Source organism: Alternaria conjuncta (assembly GCF_024043145.1).
Source record: "Alternaria conjuncta strain BMP 0040 chromosome Unknown scaffold_2, whole genome shotgun sequence".
NCBI lineage: Eukaryota > Fungi > Ascomycota > Dothideomycetes > Pleosporales > Pleosporaceae > Alternaria > Alternaria conjuncta.
This window is the reverse complement of record NW_026250091.1, coordinates 1,804,966-1,823,441: the sequence shown is the minus strand read 5'-3', so window position 1 is coordinate 1,823,441 and position 18,476 is coordinate 1,804,966. Positions and strand designations below refer to the sequence as shown.

At 52.8% G+C, this 18,476-nt stretch overlaps 5 protein-coding genes across 5 annotated transcripts; all 5 read right to left on the bottom strand.

Annotated features, from left to right (window-relative positions):
- Nucleotides 1-2,648: 2,648 nt before the first annotated feature.
- On the bottom strand, nucleotides 2,649-5,780 carry J4E85_001727 (uncharacterized protein; the record flags this gene model as incomplete). The annotated part of the gene is made up of 4 exons (XM_051466011.1): nucleotides 2,649-4,238; nucleotides 4,298-5,032; nucleotides 5,079-5,633; nucleotides 5,700-5,780. The coding sequence occupies 4 exons, from the start codon at nucleotides 5,778-5,780 to the stop codon at nucleotides 2,649-2,651; spliced, it is 2,961 nt and encodes a 986-aa protein (XP_051330568.1).
- Nucleotides 5,781-6,998: 1,218 nt separating this feature from the next.
- Nucleotides 6,999-8,839, bottom strand: J4E85_001726 (uncharacterized protein; the record flags this gene model as incomplete). Its single annotated transcript, XM_051466010.1, has 6 exons — nucleotides 6,999-7,145; nucleotides 7,196-8,288; nucleotides 8,355-8,409; nucleotides 8,465-8,558; nucleotides 8,638-8,681; nucleotides 8,734-8,839. 6 exons carry the CDS (start codon nucleotides 8,837-8,839, stop codon nucleotides 6,999-7,001), a joined length of 1,539 nt encoding a protein of 512 aa, XP_051330567.1.
- A 580-nt stretch (nucleotides 8,840-9,419) lies between these two features.
- J4E85_001725 (uncharacterized protein) lies at nucleotides 9,420-10,292 on the bottom strand (the record flags this gene model as incomplete). Its single annotated transcript, XM_051466009.1, has 3 exons — nucleotides 9,420-9,890; nucleotides 9,941-10,012; nucleotides 10,065-10,292. The coding sequence occupies 3 exons, from the start codon at nucleotides 10,290-10,292 to the stop codon at nucleotides 9,420-9,422; spliced, it is 771 nt and encodes a 256-aa protein (XP_051330566.1).
- An 844-nt stretch (nucleotides 10,293-11,136) lies between these two features.
- Nucleotides 11,137-12,765, bottom strand: ERG6_1 (Delta(24)-sterol C-methyltransferase; the record flags this gene model as incomplete). The annotated part of the gene is made up of 4 exons (XM_051466008.1): nucleotides 11,137-11,289; nucleotides 11,336-11,512; nucleotides 11,562-12,618; nucleotides 12,698-12,765. 4 exons carry the CDS (start codon nucleotides 12,763-12,765, stop codon nucleotides 11,137-11,139), a joined length of 1,455 nt encoding a protein of 484 aa, XP_051330565.1.
- Nucleotides 12,766-14,726: 1,961 nt separating this feature from the next.
- On the bottom strand, nucleotides 14,727-16,111 carry J4E85_001723 (uncharacterized protein; the record flags this gene model as incomplete). The annotated part of the gene is made up of 2 exons (XM_051466007.1): nucleotides 14,727-15,779; nucleotides 15,863-16,111. 2 exons carry the CDS (start codon nucleotides 16,109-16,111, stop codon nucleotides 14,727-14,729), a joined length of 1,302 nt encoding a protein of 433 aa, XP_051330564.1.
- Nucleotides 16,112-18,476: the final 2,365 nt, after the last annotated feature.

Below are 18,476 nucleotides of genomic sequence, written 5' to 3'. Positions count from 1 at the left end.
CGCGCAAGATGCCTTGGTATCGGATGCTGATGTCGACCGTGCAACACGAACGAATGTGGAGTATAAGAGCAAGACAGGATCAACCTAGTCGTATTGCAAGAAAGGCAAGAGAAGGACAAGACCCGAATAAGCCCGAACACCTGGAGGCTGAGCCAAAGAGAAAGTAGGTACAAGGAGGAGTTCGGCCGGGACAAACGGACCGTATTAGAACGAACAAGATGGAAGAACGGAAAAGGCGGCTAGAATGTCAACTAGAAGGCTTGAGATGCGGAGCTAAGCACAAGATATACCTACAATCCATGAGCAATGCTGTACAAAAACGCTCCTCGCTCAAACTCGTTCCGGCCGGTCGCATGTCTCTACCTTGCAACGAAAATCCTCCGCAAACTAGACGCGCAGGCCAAGAAGACCAAGTCATACGTCAAGAGACCTCCAGAACGCCGTTTCTTGGCCAGTGTATACAAGACATGCGAGGAAGGAGCGGGAAATTTCCATTACAGGTAGGTGCCAAGTCGAGTATGTGGTTAAGGAGTCGCCCAGAACGATATTGAGGGGCTAAACAGGGGTCAAGACTTGTGACATTTGCTTGGTATGCTGAGACGTTGACAGCCGTCCTGCCTGTCGGAAGCGAGCAAGGTCCATGTTGGACCCTATGCTGACGGGTAAGTTGGACATGCTCTGAGATGACAGATAGCAAAGCCACGAGATCTGTGCCAAAAAGAAGGTTCATCGGTACAGTGCCGAATGATGCTGATGCACCGTTGTCCTAATTGCGCAAGAAACCCTGAAATAATTAGTCGACATAACCACCTACTCCAATCCTTCGTCCAAGAACTTTCTCCACATTCTCGCGCGCCAAGTCCAAGAATCGTGTGATTTCTCCAAAATAACCCCAAGCACTGCAAAGCAAGGCAGCCGAAAAGCCGTCGAGCTGGCTTCGCCACATGATGGTACTGAGTAGAAATTACCCCGAAGGAGCTGAAACGCTTGCAGAAAGCGCGCTTTCTGGACACGTCGCTTGGCGAAGCCCTCCAGGCATATTCGAGGCTCTGCTTTACGACGTGCGACAGGGATGCGCAGCCTGATGTATTTTATCCATGGTTTCCAAGTGGCCGAACCAAGAGCGAAAGTCGTCGTCGATGCGATAGGTCGCACACCGCTGCTACTGTATCAGGTTGTGATCAAACCGATCAAGCGTTCGCCCACATGCTCCTTTGCACTCGCGAGATCAGTCCACTTGTGAAACTGTGGGGTCATCGTGAGTGCGTGGCTAACTCGAAATGAGGCAATGAAGAAAGGGAGGCGAGTCTCCAATGCGTTTCTCGTTGCGCCTCCAGGCCGAAAACCAACATCTAGAAGCTGTCGTGAGGCATATCTTGAGGGGCTTGGCAGGCAAAGATACATAGTACACGGCGTACGCGGACGCCAAGCCGTGATGATGGTGAACAGAATTGCTCGCCCATGGCACCGGATACGGATACGGCAGGTAGCCGGCCGCGGTAAGCCTGCGCGCCACGTGAGCCTGAGCAGTAGCCACAACCACCATCATCACTCCATCACAGTCATACCACTTCCCACTTCCCACACACCCCAACTAACCGTCTTACTTTCCCGACTACCAAGATCACCACCATGTACACGTGCAAGGAGCAAAGATCGCCGCCGTTCACCCCACTCGACAATCGGCCGTTGACCCAAACGACGCGGTCCGACTCGCAACCTTGAAATCTCCGCATTCCAAGCACGCAAGCCTCCCCCTTCCCTGTCCTTAGCTGTAACGGCGAGCCGCGCGGAAACCCAGTGACCAGCCAACCCTATAGCGCTGCTGCTTGCAACACCACGCCCAGCATCACCATGCCGATCTTGGCACTATATTGAGTCTCGTCGACGAGGTACTGTACAAAATGACCTGACTATCGGTCTTATCGTCGGAACGTCGCGCTTTGTCGACTTCTTTCTCACAAGAACCCTGCCAAGTGATTCCACGTGGTCCGTCGCATTCGGGCTTATGCTTGCGAGGCGCCTTCTCCTCTCATGCGACGGTCTTGGTCGGTCTTGTTGTCGCATAGGCAGCGTCGTGGTGTCTTGTATACTTGTGTGCCCAGCTTTGGGTGGGCGGAGGCGGAGTATTATGTCGTACACTCGCCAATGTTCCTGCTCATCCCGTGTCCCCCTCGGGCTGCCTTCCCGCTCTTGGCGTGTCGGCCTTACTACTGTCGTGTTGTGTTCCACGGCGTGGGCTTAGACGCTCTTTGTCTGGATCTTGTGCTGACGAAGCTCTTTGTTTGGATAGTTATTGCTTCTCACGTGTACCAATCACATACTCAGCATTACTGTAACCGGTGGCTTTCTCGTTTCTCGATTTCTCGGAGAGGTAAACTCACTAGGTCTCACATCGGTCTTGTTGTCCACGTGGGAGCGATGGTGACGAAGTGACCGGTGACATACCATCGGATCCAGATTCAGTGCTTACCCACCACAGGGTGAGTGGATCGGGATAGGACGCAATTGGAAGCATCATGGAAGCCAATCTCTGCATGTTTCTCGGAAGAATAGACTGACATCACACTGCATTATATCTTGCAGCCATTCATATAGTTACACAAACATTATGATTAGATCTAGTGTTTTGTCTATCCTACCGAATATCATCCAACATGTCTAAAGCGCTCATAACTCGTATCCTCTTCTTGAGGTCCACGATTGAAATATTCCACGCCACCGTCCCTTTCGTCCGCACTGACAAGCGGCTGGCGGCTAGTCGTACCGTGCAGTACGGCGTCAGCATCAAACGGCGTCGCCGGAATGTCGACATCGATGCCAACTTCTTCGAAGCCTTCCTCAGGTCGTGGCGTCTTCTGGTATCCCTTAGCGTATGTTGTCCCCTGTTCTAGCTCCTCCTTATCTCCTAGTCTTGTTCGACTTGACGCCCTCGACCCTGACGGTGAGTCCCGGCGTCCATACGGACCCATTTCGGTGAGCGTTGTGAACGTAGATGGAGTGCCAGGCCTTGACATGTCCTCGGGTCGGCCGTATAGCTCCCCGTCACCTCCAAATTGCTCACGGAACTCCGCACGCTTCTTGAAGTTCTCAAAGTCGAGCTCTGACTCGGTGACCACTTCCATGTGCGGCATCTCCGTTCCACCAGTCGCATGCTTGCCTGGCTGGTGAGTGTCCATTTCGGTCATGAAGTAGTCGCCGAATCGATCGTAGCCTGGTGTGGATGGCATGGCACGGTCGGTCGAACGGCGGTGAGGTGCATCGAAGATGTCACGATCAGCATTTGAACGGTGCCCGTATACCTCTTTCAGGAGGTGCTGAGACTTTGCGTGGACCATTGGCGTAAGCAGCTTCTTGTAGAGCGCAGGATGACCATAGCGGGACGAGACCTTGGTGCTCTTCTTCGATTTCGGGTGATCCACGGAATGAGAGCCTTCGACATCGGAATAGGGGACCGTTGAGTAATACAGCAGCTTGTCGTCGAAAGCTCGCCTGCAGTACCACTTGAAGCCGAATAGTAAGAACGGCAATGGGATCATTGCGTAGAGCATGTTACCAGTCCTCACTTGAACATTGTCGAAATCGATCGACCCAACACCGTTTGCTCCGACAACCAACGCGATGACCGCGTTTGCGAAACAAACTGCGAAAAGCATGCGATTGACCAAGAGCTTCCAGAATCTACCGCCCGATTCGGTCTTGGTGATGAAAACGTACTGAAGCAGATACTTCTTGAAGACGGAATCCATGGCGATATAAAAGGCTGTCACCGGGAAGATGATAGGCTGTAGTGTGCCCATGCAGAGACCAACCGTCGATACGAAGAGGTAGTTGTTGTAGTAGTCGGCATACGGGAATGGTTGCGGTGCACTGAGTTCGATGAGCTCCCGCGGAGTTGGCGAGAAGAAGGTACGCTGAATCCAGGACCAAGCGAATATCCAAGCTTGCGAGAGATCGATAGCAGCACCAAGGTTGCGTTGCATTTGCCAGGTAAGCCAGAATGTAGACACATTACACAAGCCAGTCATAACCTTGGTGAACAGATGACCGTCCTGGATGGCCTCCCACACGCCTTGATCCTGGGCAGCAATGACCGCAGCCACGAACCGCCAGGCCGAACCGAATACGGAAAAGACAAGGAGGTTGTTGAACACAAAGAAGGAGTAAAGGCGAGCAGTGACATGGCGTTCTCTGGATGTCCTCGATACATCTCCAGAGTGCGTGAACAGTCGTCGAAACTAGAATTGGGGATATCATGTCAGCTGACAGGTCAAGTAAGGTTCGCGGGTATACTAACCACCACGGGTACTCCCATATACATTAGAGTTTGTACCAAAGGAGCCAAGATACCCTGCGCAATCGCCCAGCCAGTGGGATGAGCTTGGAGATTCGTCATGAACGCTGGCCAAACGAGTCCCAAGTGGGAGAAGTCTGACAGGAAAACTGAAGTCAAGATGTTGGGCACGACGAAGGCGATGGTGAACAAGACGACCCAAAGACCGTCCCAGAAGGCGCGTATCCTGCGAGTTCTCCGTGTCATCGGAAGATTCTGCCAGAGCAGGTCGTGTGGTTTGGGCGCAAGGTAAACATCGCAGCCAGCGGGGCCCTTCTTCTTCGTCGCGTACGCAACTGCATGCGCATCCTCGATATGTGCGTAGGATGCGAATCCATATGGCATCGGGTTTCGCATATCGACACCCTCCCGCACTTCCTTGATCGTTGTCTCCAGCCTAGAAATTCGGTCCGTGAGGTAATCGATCGCATCTAGTTTTCCTTTGCCATGGACTGCCTGATCGTCTTTCATAGCCTTGCACGTCGGGCGCTTGGCGGGTAGCTTATTCGGGTTACTCAGGTACTCAGCCAAATGCTTCTCGAGTAGGCGGACAGCATCATCATGCGCCTCAATTAGCTTGGGCAAATCCTTGACATTGCGTCCAATTACTGTCCGGGGTATACTATCGATAGGCTTCGCCTGCTCGACAAGCTCGACAAGCCCAGCGTCGGTCCGCGATGATTCGGGAATGTGTGTTAGCTGTCTGATGTCAGCTTGATCCCTGGAAGGTATTAGTGATACTTACCAGTAGCGTTCGCGAATGCAAACTGGACTTGTATTCCTGGGTATTGAAATACGCGCGCCTAAGCTTCAGAATGGCCCTGTAGTTCCACCAAAGGAAGAAGCAAACAGTCCCCTGGATGATATACGCCACCACAACGTACGCCCAAAACTTCCTTCCAAAGATATACTGCGGAGTGAACTTCATCAGCGTCGGTATCTCTTTCCACTGCTTGTACAGCGGCGAACCCCCCACAACATTGACCGGTATCAGAATGCCACAACCAACAGCCGTCAACACGATGAAGATGTTCCGGAGCATTCGAAGGAACCGTAGAAAGACAACCGCATCCAGGCCAATAGTGTCCACCAACTCCTGCTCTTTCACATCCCTAACCGCAGACAACCAACTTAATGGCTTCTTATCCAAAGGCTTCGGTCGGTGTTTCTCATCGGCATGTTTCGCTCGTGGCGCGTAGACTCGCGAGTTGCGGGGTCGAAGGAAGCAGAACACCACGACCAGCAGACCGGAAATAACGAAGGAATAGACAATAGCGGCGTAAATCGAGTTCTCTTGGATCTACGCAATAGTCAGTATGCGTATGCGCGACGGTAAACATACGGTATGTCGTCGATCTGTACTTACTTCACCTTGGAACGGATCCGCAATCAAGTCGAGAAACTTATCAGTCCCACTCTCGCCATTCTGTCGCCTCCAGACACCCATACTGGAACTTCCCTCCTCCTCAAACGAATGTACTCAGTGGAAGTCGCTGTAATGTTCGGTCCCAAGAACTCGAAAATGCAGCGAATGAGAAAAAAGGTCGTGGTGTGGTTGGACAAGAGAAAAGAAAAGTCACCCAGGGAATAATGTTCACATGAGAAAGCCTAATTAGATCCACGCAGCAAGGACCAGACCCTCCCAATAAACTCCGGACGCGTAACGATCCCCCAGATGCTCTTTGTTGGGAAGGCGCATCAGGGTGCTAGAACACTCTTTCTTCCGCTCGCCGCCGCCGAAACGACGTCATTCCCGCCGCTAACTTGTGGGCCTCAAACACTGTCTGTGGCCGTCAAAGAAACAGTCCGCGTCAGAAGCTTTGAGGCGTGCTGGCATCATCGTGCGAGCGTGCAATACGATCTGGGCTTCTGTCTAAAGCCGAAGCCTAAAAATAGTTGTTTCGTGGGGTCATGCTAGTTTGCGTGGTCGAGACCTGGGACCGAAAATTTTTGGTGCACTATTACTGCATGTATCTTGTAGGGGACTTGGCAGGGTCCCCCCAAAGTAGCATTAATTGAATGTGCGATAACGCCTATCGCATTGATGGGACCCAGATGATGATCAACTCGAGTGCTGTGGTGGACTTCTGATGTGACCAAGTGGGACGAGATGGGTGGAGAGAGCGGATCGTGTCGCTACGTCATCGTTCCAGACAAACCTATTCCAGCGCAAAGGCTACGCACCTGGGCAGCAGGCGCATGTGCACGGGAAGTCGCACTAGAAAGATGCTATAGAGGCAGTGCAAACATTTCTAGTGTATGGGGTCTACCTCCACAGGGACGTGAATGTAGTTGTGAGCGGATGCAAGACAGGGAGCATAGCTGTTGATCGCATTTCAAATGAGTAACACACCAATACGTGGACAGAACAGCATCGTATACGTTCAAAACCCGACCTAAGCTTGCTGCCCACTCAAGCCAACCCTACTCTTATCTCCATTCATCCACCCATCCACGCGCACGCTAACCATCGCCAAACATGCTACACATGTCATCCCAAGCAGTCTCCATCGCGAATGTCAGTAGACACGCGATTCGCGCTTCTACCATCCCCCCCATTTCCACCCTAGAAAGAAACGAATCTATGGATATCACGAACACCGAAAGAAAAAGAAGGAGAGGGTATGCAAAGTTGCGGGAAAAATGCAGAGGTGATTTTTTACTCTCATGCCTTCTCCTTCTTCTTCTCCTTCTCTTTCTTGTCGTGATGGTGGTGGTGCTTATCGGCTTTGGCGTCCTTCTTAGCGGCGGCTTCGGCCATAAGTTGTTCAAAGGCCATGAAGTCGCCTTCTTCTTCGGGGTCGCGCTCAGCCTGTATCTAGTTAGCACACATTTGTTTGAGGTGACAAGAGTTGGACATACCTTCTGGAACATCTCTCCGATGATCATCAGAGCGTGTGCTCGCTCCACTCGCTTCTCCAGCTTAATCTTCTTATCATTAAGGACGGTATCGCACACGTCTCGCAGTACGCTCTGAATCTCGAACTTGCTTCCCCTCCAGGCTGCGGCGAGAATCTTGCCAGTAACTCTCTTCTCATATTCAGCCTTCTTCTCGTCTGTCCATGCCTCGCCACCTTGCTCCTCTAGCTTAGCCATCTCCTCCATGGTAAGCTGTGCGTCTATGGCAGCAGACATAGTGGACCAGGTGTCCTTGACGAGTGTTCCCTTGTCCTTGATGCGTGAGAAGAAGCCAGAAATCCCGAGGAACTTTTGCGACTTGAGGAACGAGGAAGCCTTCATGATGTATGTGGCACCAATGGCGTGAAGGATTTCAAGACCAAATGACTCCATCTTGAGGTTCTCGATCTCAAGGTGAATCTTCTCCTTGAAGGCAGCGGTGACATCGGTCGCCTTGTCAGTTTCAGTCCACACGGAGATACGGTCGACAAGCTTCTTGGCGAGGTTCGAAACACGTTCGTCGCGAATCTTTTTACGCTCCATCTCATAGGCCGCGAGCTCTTCCCGCTGCTCTTTGGTGAGACCAGCCTTCTTCTTCTGCTTCTCTCGTAGCTCCTTCTCCGCATCGGTCATACCTTGTGCCTCCATACGTGCGTCTTCCTCCGACTTGTCCATGATAGCTGCGCGGATTGGTATGCCTTGTGTTTTGGGCGTGCTCGTTCGGGATGGGGGCGATGCCGCTCTGGGCGCGGTAGAGGACTCGGCGGCGCTCTCAGCATATACTGGAGGTGCTTCGGCATACACGGGCGGTGCATCTGCTGGCTGTGCTGCTGCGCGCTCTGCCGCCGCTTCGGCTTCCTTGGCCTGAGCGGCAGTACTTGGGGCAGCGGTCTCTGTGGTGCCAGTGGCTGGGGTAGTACCAGCTGCGGCAGCTGCTGGGTTCTTCTCGGCTTCGACCTTCTCAGCTTCTGCTTGGGCGGCTGCTTCTTCTTCCATCTCGCGTTGAGAGATTTCCATGGTCTTGGTCAGGTCCTTCATCAACGAGATCTCCCCGATCCTGCGCGTGTCAGCTCTCTCGATCTAGTGTAGATATCGCTACTGAGAGCCACAAGGTATGACCTACCAGTCCACGAAGGCCTCTCCACCAAAGATCATGGTGAAGAACTCGGAAGGGTCCTCTGTTGTGTTGTCAGCGGCGTGTCCTACAACCGTTACTCCAAGTATTGTCCGTACCGAATCCACTACTAGGCATCGCGCCCTCCTTGCCATATTTATCGTATGCTGCGCGCAGCTGGTCGTCGCTGAGTATTTGGTACGCCTCGCCAATCTGTATCGCCGTGAGCCCCGCAGTCCTCTTTTAACAACGAGTAGGCTCGCCAAACACCCTACTCGTGTCGTGAACGTACTTCTTGGAACTTTGCGTGCGCTGTCTCATCGCCGGGGTTCTTGTCTACACCAGCGTCAGTCCCCAAGCCCTTGAAGAAAGTCGTCGCGCAATGTACCGGGGTGAAGTTTAATAGCGAGCTTGCGGTACGCCTTCTTGATTTCTAGTTCCGTCGCGGTGGGCGGCACGCCTAAGGCGTCGTAGTATGCAGTCTCAACGACCATGGTTACGAATGTGGGTTACGAATGTGAGTGACCTTGGGTGCGTGGTGGGAGAGATCAAGAGCATATGCGTTGGTTGGGCGCGCGTCGGCGGGCTACACTTGCCCGCCGTGAAAATGCTGCACCGCCACAGCCGACGTCACCACGCTAAGACCATGCGAGCGCCTTGACAGGCAGTCACTTGTACGTGAGCATTGATTCTGCATTCGTCCTGTAGTAGATGGGACATGATTATGCCTGCAAATAATTGCTTTTCGAATATATGTTCACTCTCATTCGTAGATATGCTAGATAAGAGAGCTAGTCTATACAAGCTCAAAACCCCACCCGTTCGAGGCAGACCCGCCATGGCCGTATGATTCATGTGGAGAACCCAGTGTCACCCTTCGCCGCCCATGCAGACGCCATGCTAGAAATCCAGTCCGTGTATCATGAACCGTTAAGTGAGATACTTTTAGACCAAACAGGGAATAAATCGAGAAAATGCAGCCCAGGGGTGGAGTGCGCCGTGTGTCCGAGGACGTCGGAGGATGTTGCCAGTAGCAAGTATCGTGTGGCAGACTTGGATGTGCGGTGGAACCTTTTAGACGCTGAACTTGGCCTTCGCACGAGTGCTGCCCGCGTTGGCAGCCTCGGTGTGGCCAGAGAACTCGACAACGTCGTTCTCCTTCAGCTGGAGGGCCTGCTTGAACCGCTTTCCGATCTTCAGCAGAATCTCCTTACCCTTCTCCTGAGTCCTGGCCTTGCCGGCATCACCGGGGATGGCGCGGCCGACGGTGCGTGTCCACAGACCGATACGGTAGAAGCCTCGCCTCACGTTGACGACGACACCCATGACCTCGTTGTCATCCTCATCCTCGAGGTTCTCGCCGATGGCAGCGAGCATGACATGGAGCCAGAGCGCATCGATGTTGACCGACTTCTTCTCCCTGAACTGGAAGGCCCATTTGCCGCCGTGCTTGTTCTGCGGGTCTTCCCACTCGGGCTTGATGCCCTTCTTGAAGAGGTGGTAGTCGGACTTGAGCGCGAGGTCGGATGTGGGGGTGATGTTGTTCTGCGCAGTGTTAGTCTTGCGGGTTGCGCTTGCTCTGCAGCGCAACTTACGTAGATGCCCCAGAACTCCTCGACCGAATCAAACGAGATGACTTCCTTCAGCAGCTCGGCCCAGTTGTCGCCCTGCACCTGTTAGCATGAAACTAGCCATAGGCGAGGCGAGACATTGTCGTACCTTGCCGCTCGGGGGCTTGGTGAACCACAGCGTCCATGTGTTCATAAGCGGGTGCTTGACGTTGAAGTTCTCGGGGTCGTGGAAGACGGTGCGGATCTCGCCCTCGCCGCCGGAGTTGGTGGTGGAGGATTGTTCCTGGCCCTCGCCCGAGTTCTCAGTAGGCGAGATGGGGATCGTGTCCAGCGGCACCTGCTGGTTGGCGTGCGATGCTGATGCAACTTCGGCCATTGTGGAGATTGTGTTTGGGGATTTTAGGGAGAGTATGTGGTAATGGGGCGGTAAAGAGGCTCCAAAAACGATGGCAGCGGGTCGTGTGGTAATTTAAGGCGATTGGTGGTGGGCGGGATGAGGTGAAGGTGGGGCTGTCGCAATCGCACCGGGCGATTATACGGGACGTGTCGCGGGCTTTTGCTGCCTGTCTTGCGGCGGGTGAGGGAAAGGTCGAGTGTGCGGTGGCTGTTTGTGGCGGGCGTGTCTGTCGGGCAGAATATGCAGTGCAGTCGCAATTCGTGTGAACCCTTTAGGCTTGCTTGGCACGGACCTCGCGCTACACTCCCGGGGCAGTTTCAGAGATGACACAGTGAAGGCATAAAGAAGCAACAGGTTGATGTCATAGCAGAACTAACTTCAGCGCATGTGAACTAGCTGACCTTTTCAGTCATGCACATTGTACGAGAGGGAGACGAAATAAGAGTTGCCAAGAATTTCTTTTTCACTGTTCGGCTGCAAACAACAATCTGCAAGAAGAGATCTTGAGGGTTTCTAGCATCCAAAAGTGTTCGATTTTTTCATACGATGTCCACGTTACTGCTTTGAAACAAAGTTCACGATGAACTTTCTCTCAAGCAGCCTCGTCGCCGAGCAAACGCGTTTCAATATAAGCACATCTACGGCCCAACCTCAGCTATGGAAGAGCAGGGTTGGAATTTGACATCCGTGCTATGGTATTACCTTCACCGTCAGTCGAGCTCAAACATGTCGCGAAAAGTATACATTAGTAAGTTATATATGCCCAGTTTCCCTAAATGGCAATATTGGTCGCCCGTATGATACATAGAATCGTGGGAGACGCTCATAGTTCGCTCTTGTTCAGCGTCTCGTGGACTTCTGTAACCGCTTGAGGCGTCTTGTCGAGGCCCATGACTCCCATCAGCTTGCCGAACTCCATCTTGAATTGTTCGTAAGCGATATCAAAGCGAGCACCACAGAGCCAGGCGACGAAGAGCTAAAAGCTGTTAGCAAGGTCAAAGCAGCATAGTCGGGATACGTACCATGAAAAATGTGATGACCAGAACTGTACCAATGACAGCGGCGACAATGTAGACCAAGTCCCAGTTGGCCTCGGAGTCCTCCTTCCGTTTCCGCTCCGCCTCCTCGATGGTGGCAGGTGCCTTCTTGTCCACTGGTGGCTGTTGCGACGGGAATATCGACTCGATGAATTGCTCAATCTGGGATTTGTTAGTATGAGTACATTCAGCTGGACCAGTCTTGACTTGCCCTTCCGAGGGTGATGCTGATCTTGAGGAAGTTGGGGTCGTGGGGGTTGTTCTTCCTCGCAATCTTGCGAGCATATCGCCTGAAGACCTCGCAGACAAGCTGCAGGTTCTGTGTCGACTCAACCATCAACTGACACGCCTCGCCCTTGGTGATCTTGACGTTCTTCTGGAAAAGAGCATAGTTCTGGAAGCAGGTCTCGAGCGTCGCGATGGCCATGGACTGTGGGATAGCGCAGAAGTTGAACACACTCTGCTCTCGGAGACCTGCCAGGTAGTACAAGCAGTCGTCTGCCCGAGTGAGTGCAGTCAGGATCATCTCTGAGCTACAGTTCAGGGCCTGTTGCTTGTTCTCGGGCTTGAAGAGATCCTCAAACTTATCCACGTGTTTCGACCAGATCTCCCTAGGCCAGAATCGTCGTCCGTCGTCCAGATCCTCCTTGATGTCACGAGTGATGTTGACCTGCTGGAGGAATTGACCCATGGACTCCATCAGTTCCGGTCTCTTGAGCAGCGCAGCGTTCGCGAGACCAGCCTCAACGAAGAGGCGCGTGCAACCCTCACCAACCAGACCTGCGACGTAATGGCAGTACAGTTCGTAGTCCTTGATGGTGTTGACGCCGGCGTTGAACTCGGCGTTGTTCGCGTAGTCTGCCATGCCGTTGCCCATTTTCTTGGTAATGTCCTTGATGATGTCCTGGTAGACGGGCTTGATCTTCTTGAACTCCTCAATCACCACGTTGAACTCAACCAGAAGCTGCCTGTCCTTCTCGTTGGGGCCGTTCTCTGTGTAGTTCCACCCATCCTTCTCCAGAATCTCGTCGAAGTTGCGGAGGATCGGCTCCTTCTTCTCCAGAGGGATTGTCATGTCATCCTCGATTGTGTCCAAACCGCGCAGGACCAGGTAGAATAGCGCGACGGGCACCAGAAGGTCGGGGTGCAGTTCGAGGATAACGGCGGCAAAACTTCGGCTTGTCTTGTTGAGGAAGTGGAAGCATCGTTTGAGGGATTCGCATTCTTTCGATTCGTCGCGCTCGTGTACTGCGTTGTGCCATACCTTCCTAGAAAGTTGTTAGTAATGCTCAGGTTTGCGCAGATCTCCGGAGGCGAGCAGAGAAGCCGCGATGCGTCGTATCTTACCATTGAATGATAGACCGTAGCTCATTGGGGTGGACGACGTAGTAGAGCATGCTCAGAGGGCTCGGCATGATGGGCGGAAGGAAAGGAGTCGTGGATTGGGGGGTAGAGGCGGATGGGTCGACACGTGTTGTGTTGTCGCAATAGGTGGACCAATTCGGCGACAGGAGAAAGAATCCAAGAAGGAGAAATTATCACACCTTTACCCGCGAGTTGAAGTGTGTTTTGGGCGCGCGATGTGTGAAGTATGGGAGCGTCTCCGCAAATTACAACAATTGGACCCTGTAGCGCACGGCCTTAGCAACCCGCTGTCTGCACCTTCCCCTCGGATCAGGGATGAGAAACACCGAAAACACCGAACGATGCATCTGGATTTCCGGCGTCGAACAGCCCTGTAGAATTGGTGAGATTGGTGGGGTCGATGATGGTATTTAGTCAACATTGCAGCTCTTTTTCCATTTTTGTTGCGCTGCACATCGAGCTGGTCTCCTTCTCTATGGCCAAGTGAACAAACATCCAGGTCGGCAGACACAATGGCTTTGTGGCAGAGGGTATTCTTGCTCAACAAACATTCTAGTCTAGACATTCTATAAGTCTACCCTGAAATATGAATCGTACAGCACCAGACGAAGATGGGCGGGTATTCTGATCAACTTTTGCCCTCATCAGTAGCTTTTCAACCTTGGATGTGGGCGAGATTCCTCTCTGTCCTCCGTGAGGTCGCTGAGCCCACATGCATCTGAATACACACACTCCTTGGAAGTTGCATAACCCTGGTGATACCAAGATTCCACGCCACTCAGGTATGACGATTGACCTCGATGGCAATACTGACGCTCAAGATGAAATTTCCAGCTCGCTCTGCTCTTACCCGGCTGAATGTCCCCGCCACATCTATCATCAATGCGATGCCTCCCCAACCCACTGAATACGAATAATGCTCCAAATGCCCGCATTATATATACCGAAATTTTAGACTTTCCATACAGCATTAGCGCAACCTGTCAGTCTCCAGCCCTGTAGTCGTTCGCATGCCCGCCCTGCGATGACGCCACACCCAAATTATCGATAAGCGACACCCTTCCTTCCTTCCGCCCCAGAAACGGCAAGAGCAACCCAACCCTCATACACACTCAAAATTATTATGACATCTACACAATCCGCCCCAGTCGCTTTGCCGCGCGTCGCGATTACTTATTGCACGCAATGTCGGTGGATGTTGCGGGCTGCCTATGTATCTTCTCCCGTGATATCCGCTAGCGAAACATTCGCTAATGCGCGACCAGTTTGGGCAAGAGCTTTTGTCGACATTTGGGTTGCAGATCGGCGAGATCGCGTTGATTCCTGCGACGGGAGGTCTGTTTACTGTTGAGTTGGTATGTAGGAAATGAGGTCTGTCGTAATGACCACTGACCTGCCAAGACATATATGCCGCCAACGGAAGAAGGTCAGAATGTTGAAGCCAAGAAAGTGCTTCTTTGGGATAGGAAGACTGAGGGGGGATTTCCCGGTTCGTGATCTCAGCGCAAGCTTGTTAGTGGTAGAGAGTGGCTGACGTGTCGCAGAAACGAAAGTATTGAAGCAATTGGTGCGAGATCACATCGATCCATCACGAGACTTGGGACATTCCGACAAGCATGGAAAGAAGAAGGAAGACAAGGCAGAAGACACGAAGCAAGAGACAGAGGTGAATCAAGAGCAGGGTCAAACGAGCGAGAGTGTAGAGGTCAAGAGAAATCCAGATGGCACTATTTGTGAAGACTGTAAATGAGTTTGACGGGGGTTTCATTTGCTACACAGTAGACCGAAGTTCGCAAGACAGCCCATTTCACCGTACATGTTCCAGCTATATGCAGGAGTGCCATGTAATGACAACGGATGCGAGCGCTCAGATCCACCCCTGTACCGTATTGGCGCGCATGTAAAGAAGCAAAAAGACGGTGTGCCCCTGTGCACTATCTTTGGAGTCGTGGCTTACAGTAGCAACACCAGGGTCCACTACCGTGGCTCGAGCTCGCATTGCTCATGCTTACTACAGACCACGCTTGTCGACCTTGTCGAGGCGCTTCATGAGGCGAATGTCCATACGGTGCATGTTTTTGCGCATGTGCTCCAGCTCGCTGCGCAGTTTCTCGGTCTGGCGGTTAGCGTCCGCCATGATCTCTGGAACGCAGGAATGATCGTTCCTTGTCGTGCAACCCATTCCTGGTTTCGGCGTTGATGAAAAGTAGGTACCCTCCTCGTTGGGGACGCCCAGTGCTTCAACCACGTTATCGATTCGGAGACCGTGAGACTCAGAGGCGAGTTCAAGCTCCTTGTAATGCTGAGCTAGATCGTCAATTTTGATGGAGTAGAGCTCGCCGGTGAGGTTGGTCAGAGCTTGCGCACGCTGGACGAGTGAAAGGACCTGATAGTGCGTGCCGTTGAAGTCGGCCGGGAGTGCGAGACTAAAGCCATTGGTGCCGTACGTGTGTGCGGCTGCGAGGGCAACCACGGCACTTGTGGCTGCTCCGAACACTACTTTGGCAACAGTCCACCAGGAGCTCTCGCGTGAGGCGCTTAAGCGGGCCTCGCTCTCTGCAATCAGCTTTTCGATGATAGGAATATCGCGGCTATGACTGGACTCGTCGATGTGCAGCTTGTTACGGAGTAGATCGAGAGCCGCATACACGCTATATGTTGCCTTGGATCCATGCTTGAGAAGCTTCCTGAGCTCTTCCGTAATCTTAGCCTCGGCGTCAATCGATACGTTGGTCTCCTCAATGTAGCGGGTGAATTGTTCGTTCATCGCGCCCATACAGAATACAGCGGCCTTACTGACGGTAAGTGACATCTCGGTAGCCCGACTGAGATAAGTCTTGACGAAGCTAGCAGGAAGATGAACATCCTCGAACTTGGCGCCTGCTTCGTCGAGATCGGCAACCGCACGATCAATGCTGCGATAGCCTTCGAATCTGGCCCACTGGTGGATCGGCTTGCGGTCTTGGTTCTCGGTCTTGACGTATTCATGAAGCTGAAGCATGGCCGTTTCCACTCCACTCATAGAGCCGAGGATGCTATCCGCAACCAGACAGAATTGCTGAGGCTAATACAGGGTTAGTCAGATACCACGCATGCAGAACAATGGATAGTTACTGTAACTGACGAAGCAGAACCCTCCAGGCTCACCTCATCCAGGCCGATCCTCTCGTTGTGGGATGCGATCGCATCATCGATCGTAGCGCTTGTTTCTTGCTCCTTGTCAGATGCATCCTCCTTGCGACCAGCCCCGTCGACTATGGATTCATCGCCTTCCACTTGCTCCTTGTCATCTGTCGGTTCTGTGTCGGGAAGGTGCAACGAGCTGTCGCTTGTGTCGTCCTTGTCGGCACTCCGCGCTATGCTCGCCTCGCTGCTAATGCTGCCGGTGCTACTCATGTTGGTGATAGTTCGAACGACTGGGAGAGAATCGCGAGAGTAGTCGAGCTGAGGCTGATGTGGAATAGTGATTGTCAAAGTCTGATTTATTGATACAGGTGATGTGTCGACTGCTTGGGGAGATTAGAGTCGTGAGCGTGATTTGCGCTCTGCGATGATTGGACAAGCGCGCTCACTTTACTAGCGTGGTTTCCTGTTTGAGTTGTATGGAGGAAAGCGCAAGGCAACCGCCCTAGAAAGGACGAGTGAGGGTGAAACCATTGTAAAGAGCAAACAAAATGTTGAAATGGAAATACTAAGAAAGACGTTGCACTTAAACGAAGTGATCGAAGAAAATTCAGAGAGGAGGCTGTCGAGATGGAAGCTGGCAGTGAGAAGTGCGAGCCCGCAGCTCCGAGTGTGACGCCTGACACAGCAACTGGGCAAGACGTTGAGGATAACAAGCTTTACTGACTCAGAGCAGCCTACTCGTTGCAAAGTGAGGCACCACAGATACCTCCATGGTGCTGCGAAAGTCGAAGAAGCTGCTTGTTACCACAACATCCAGGCCTAGAGATGAGTGAAACAGTCTAACGAAGCAAACGACCAAATACTGTTCACATTAAGATGATAGCTCCGGATTCCTGTCAACAAAGCGTTCAAAGATATGATGCGCTCCATCTGCAGCAGTAATGCATAATGCGGTGTGCTTCATGAAGATTGCATCGTGTCCGCAGAAGCGGGATGCTCACTGATGGGGGAAAAGGACGCGCGGTTGCGATTGTACATATGCAGTCAAGGGTCACCTGCATACTCCATCTGGTCGCATGGTCATCGATCGTCTGGTCGTACACCCATAACTTAGAGCCGGGGAATTAGCTGGTGGCCGCGGTAGCATATGCAATGCAAAGTGCTTATTTGTAATGCATGAGTCCTGCGTATCAAAGCAAACATTTTCCCTAGCTACAGCAATGCTGCACAATGTAATCTGCTGGCCCAAGACTTGTGGACCTCGAGAAAATGTCCGAGCAGATTCGTGTGGTAGTATGCCTTGGACGAGACTGCATGGCGGGAAGACTGTCTCGGGTGGCCTGGGTGTTGTTGCCGCATGCCGTGCGCTCGGGACGTTTTGAAGGCGTCAAGCAATGCGTACTTGCAGCGGTCATAGCCTTAGGACTAAATTCTCATACATGGCGGTGGCACGACCGTCAGCGTGGTAGGTCAAGAGGAGCAAGCCCCCAACGCAGATGCTGATGCCGTGCTCAAGATCCTGTGTTTCATGATCAGCAGCATACGAGATATGATTACAAAACCTGTGGTGTGAATTCAGCATGTGTTTGCTGTACTTGATAGAGTTTCCGTGACCAAAAAAGAAATGTGGTTAAGCGGGGACAGGCCAGCGGCCATCGTCATCGAGCTACTCTAGCAACTTCAAGACGATGTCAACAGAGATAACGCGGGACGTCGATGGGCAGGCGGCTGGTGCGATCGGAGGCCTATGGCAGCGAATTGAGTTGTGATGCGTGGACGAAGGATGCCAGCTGCAAGCGCAGTGAGGAGAGCCGAGCACCCTTGGGCGACGATCATGGCGTACGCCACGACTTCCCCACCCAACCTCTCGACGCGACGTGTCATTCGTCGCGCTTCGCATGATAGCATGAACGACTCTGCTGTACGTGTCGAACGCGATATCTGATCCCCGCGAAGTCCGACATTACGCATCCATGTTGACCGATCGCTCCGACGCTGGAGTCGGCGATAAGTGAGGTTTCCTTGCGATGCCACAAGAACGCCACCCCTCAGTTGGCGAGATCGTCAAATTGCCCAGTACCGCCCGGCACCGTGCCATCCGAGAACTCTTCTCAGATCCCCAGAAACGTCTAATTCCCCGCATATGCTCTACTGTACTGAGGCTTGTGAGATCTGGGCTGAACACGTCTCAGCTCCGTGCATTGGCATCCTGAGGCTGAGCGCGGTGAATGCAAATTCGTCGGTCTCGAACACAACTTACCACGACGACTGCAGTGACTACATGATCTGGATCGAAAGACAAATGCTTGACAGCTAGATATCTGACGCTAGGAAAGCAGCCCGCGCAAGCCACGAGCGGTCGATCCCCCATCTGGGCAAGATCGCCCCATCAAGACGCTCAATCGGGCTCGCAAGACGCAGCCTCGCCAACCAAAAGACGCCATCATGAGCCGGACGGCGACGCGTCCCAGCCGTCACGACAGCTGAGGGCGCGACAAGGGTTTGTCGACATACAATAGTTGCTTTGTCCCACGCCCGGCTGCGACAGACTTCTGCTTAGTTTCGACTCCATCACGGCAGACTAGGCATCCCTGCCGCCGCTCGTTGAGCAACTCAGTCTGTGGTACTACACATG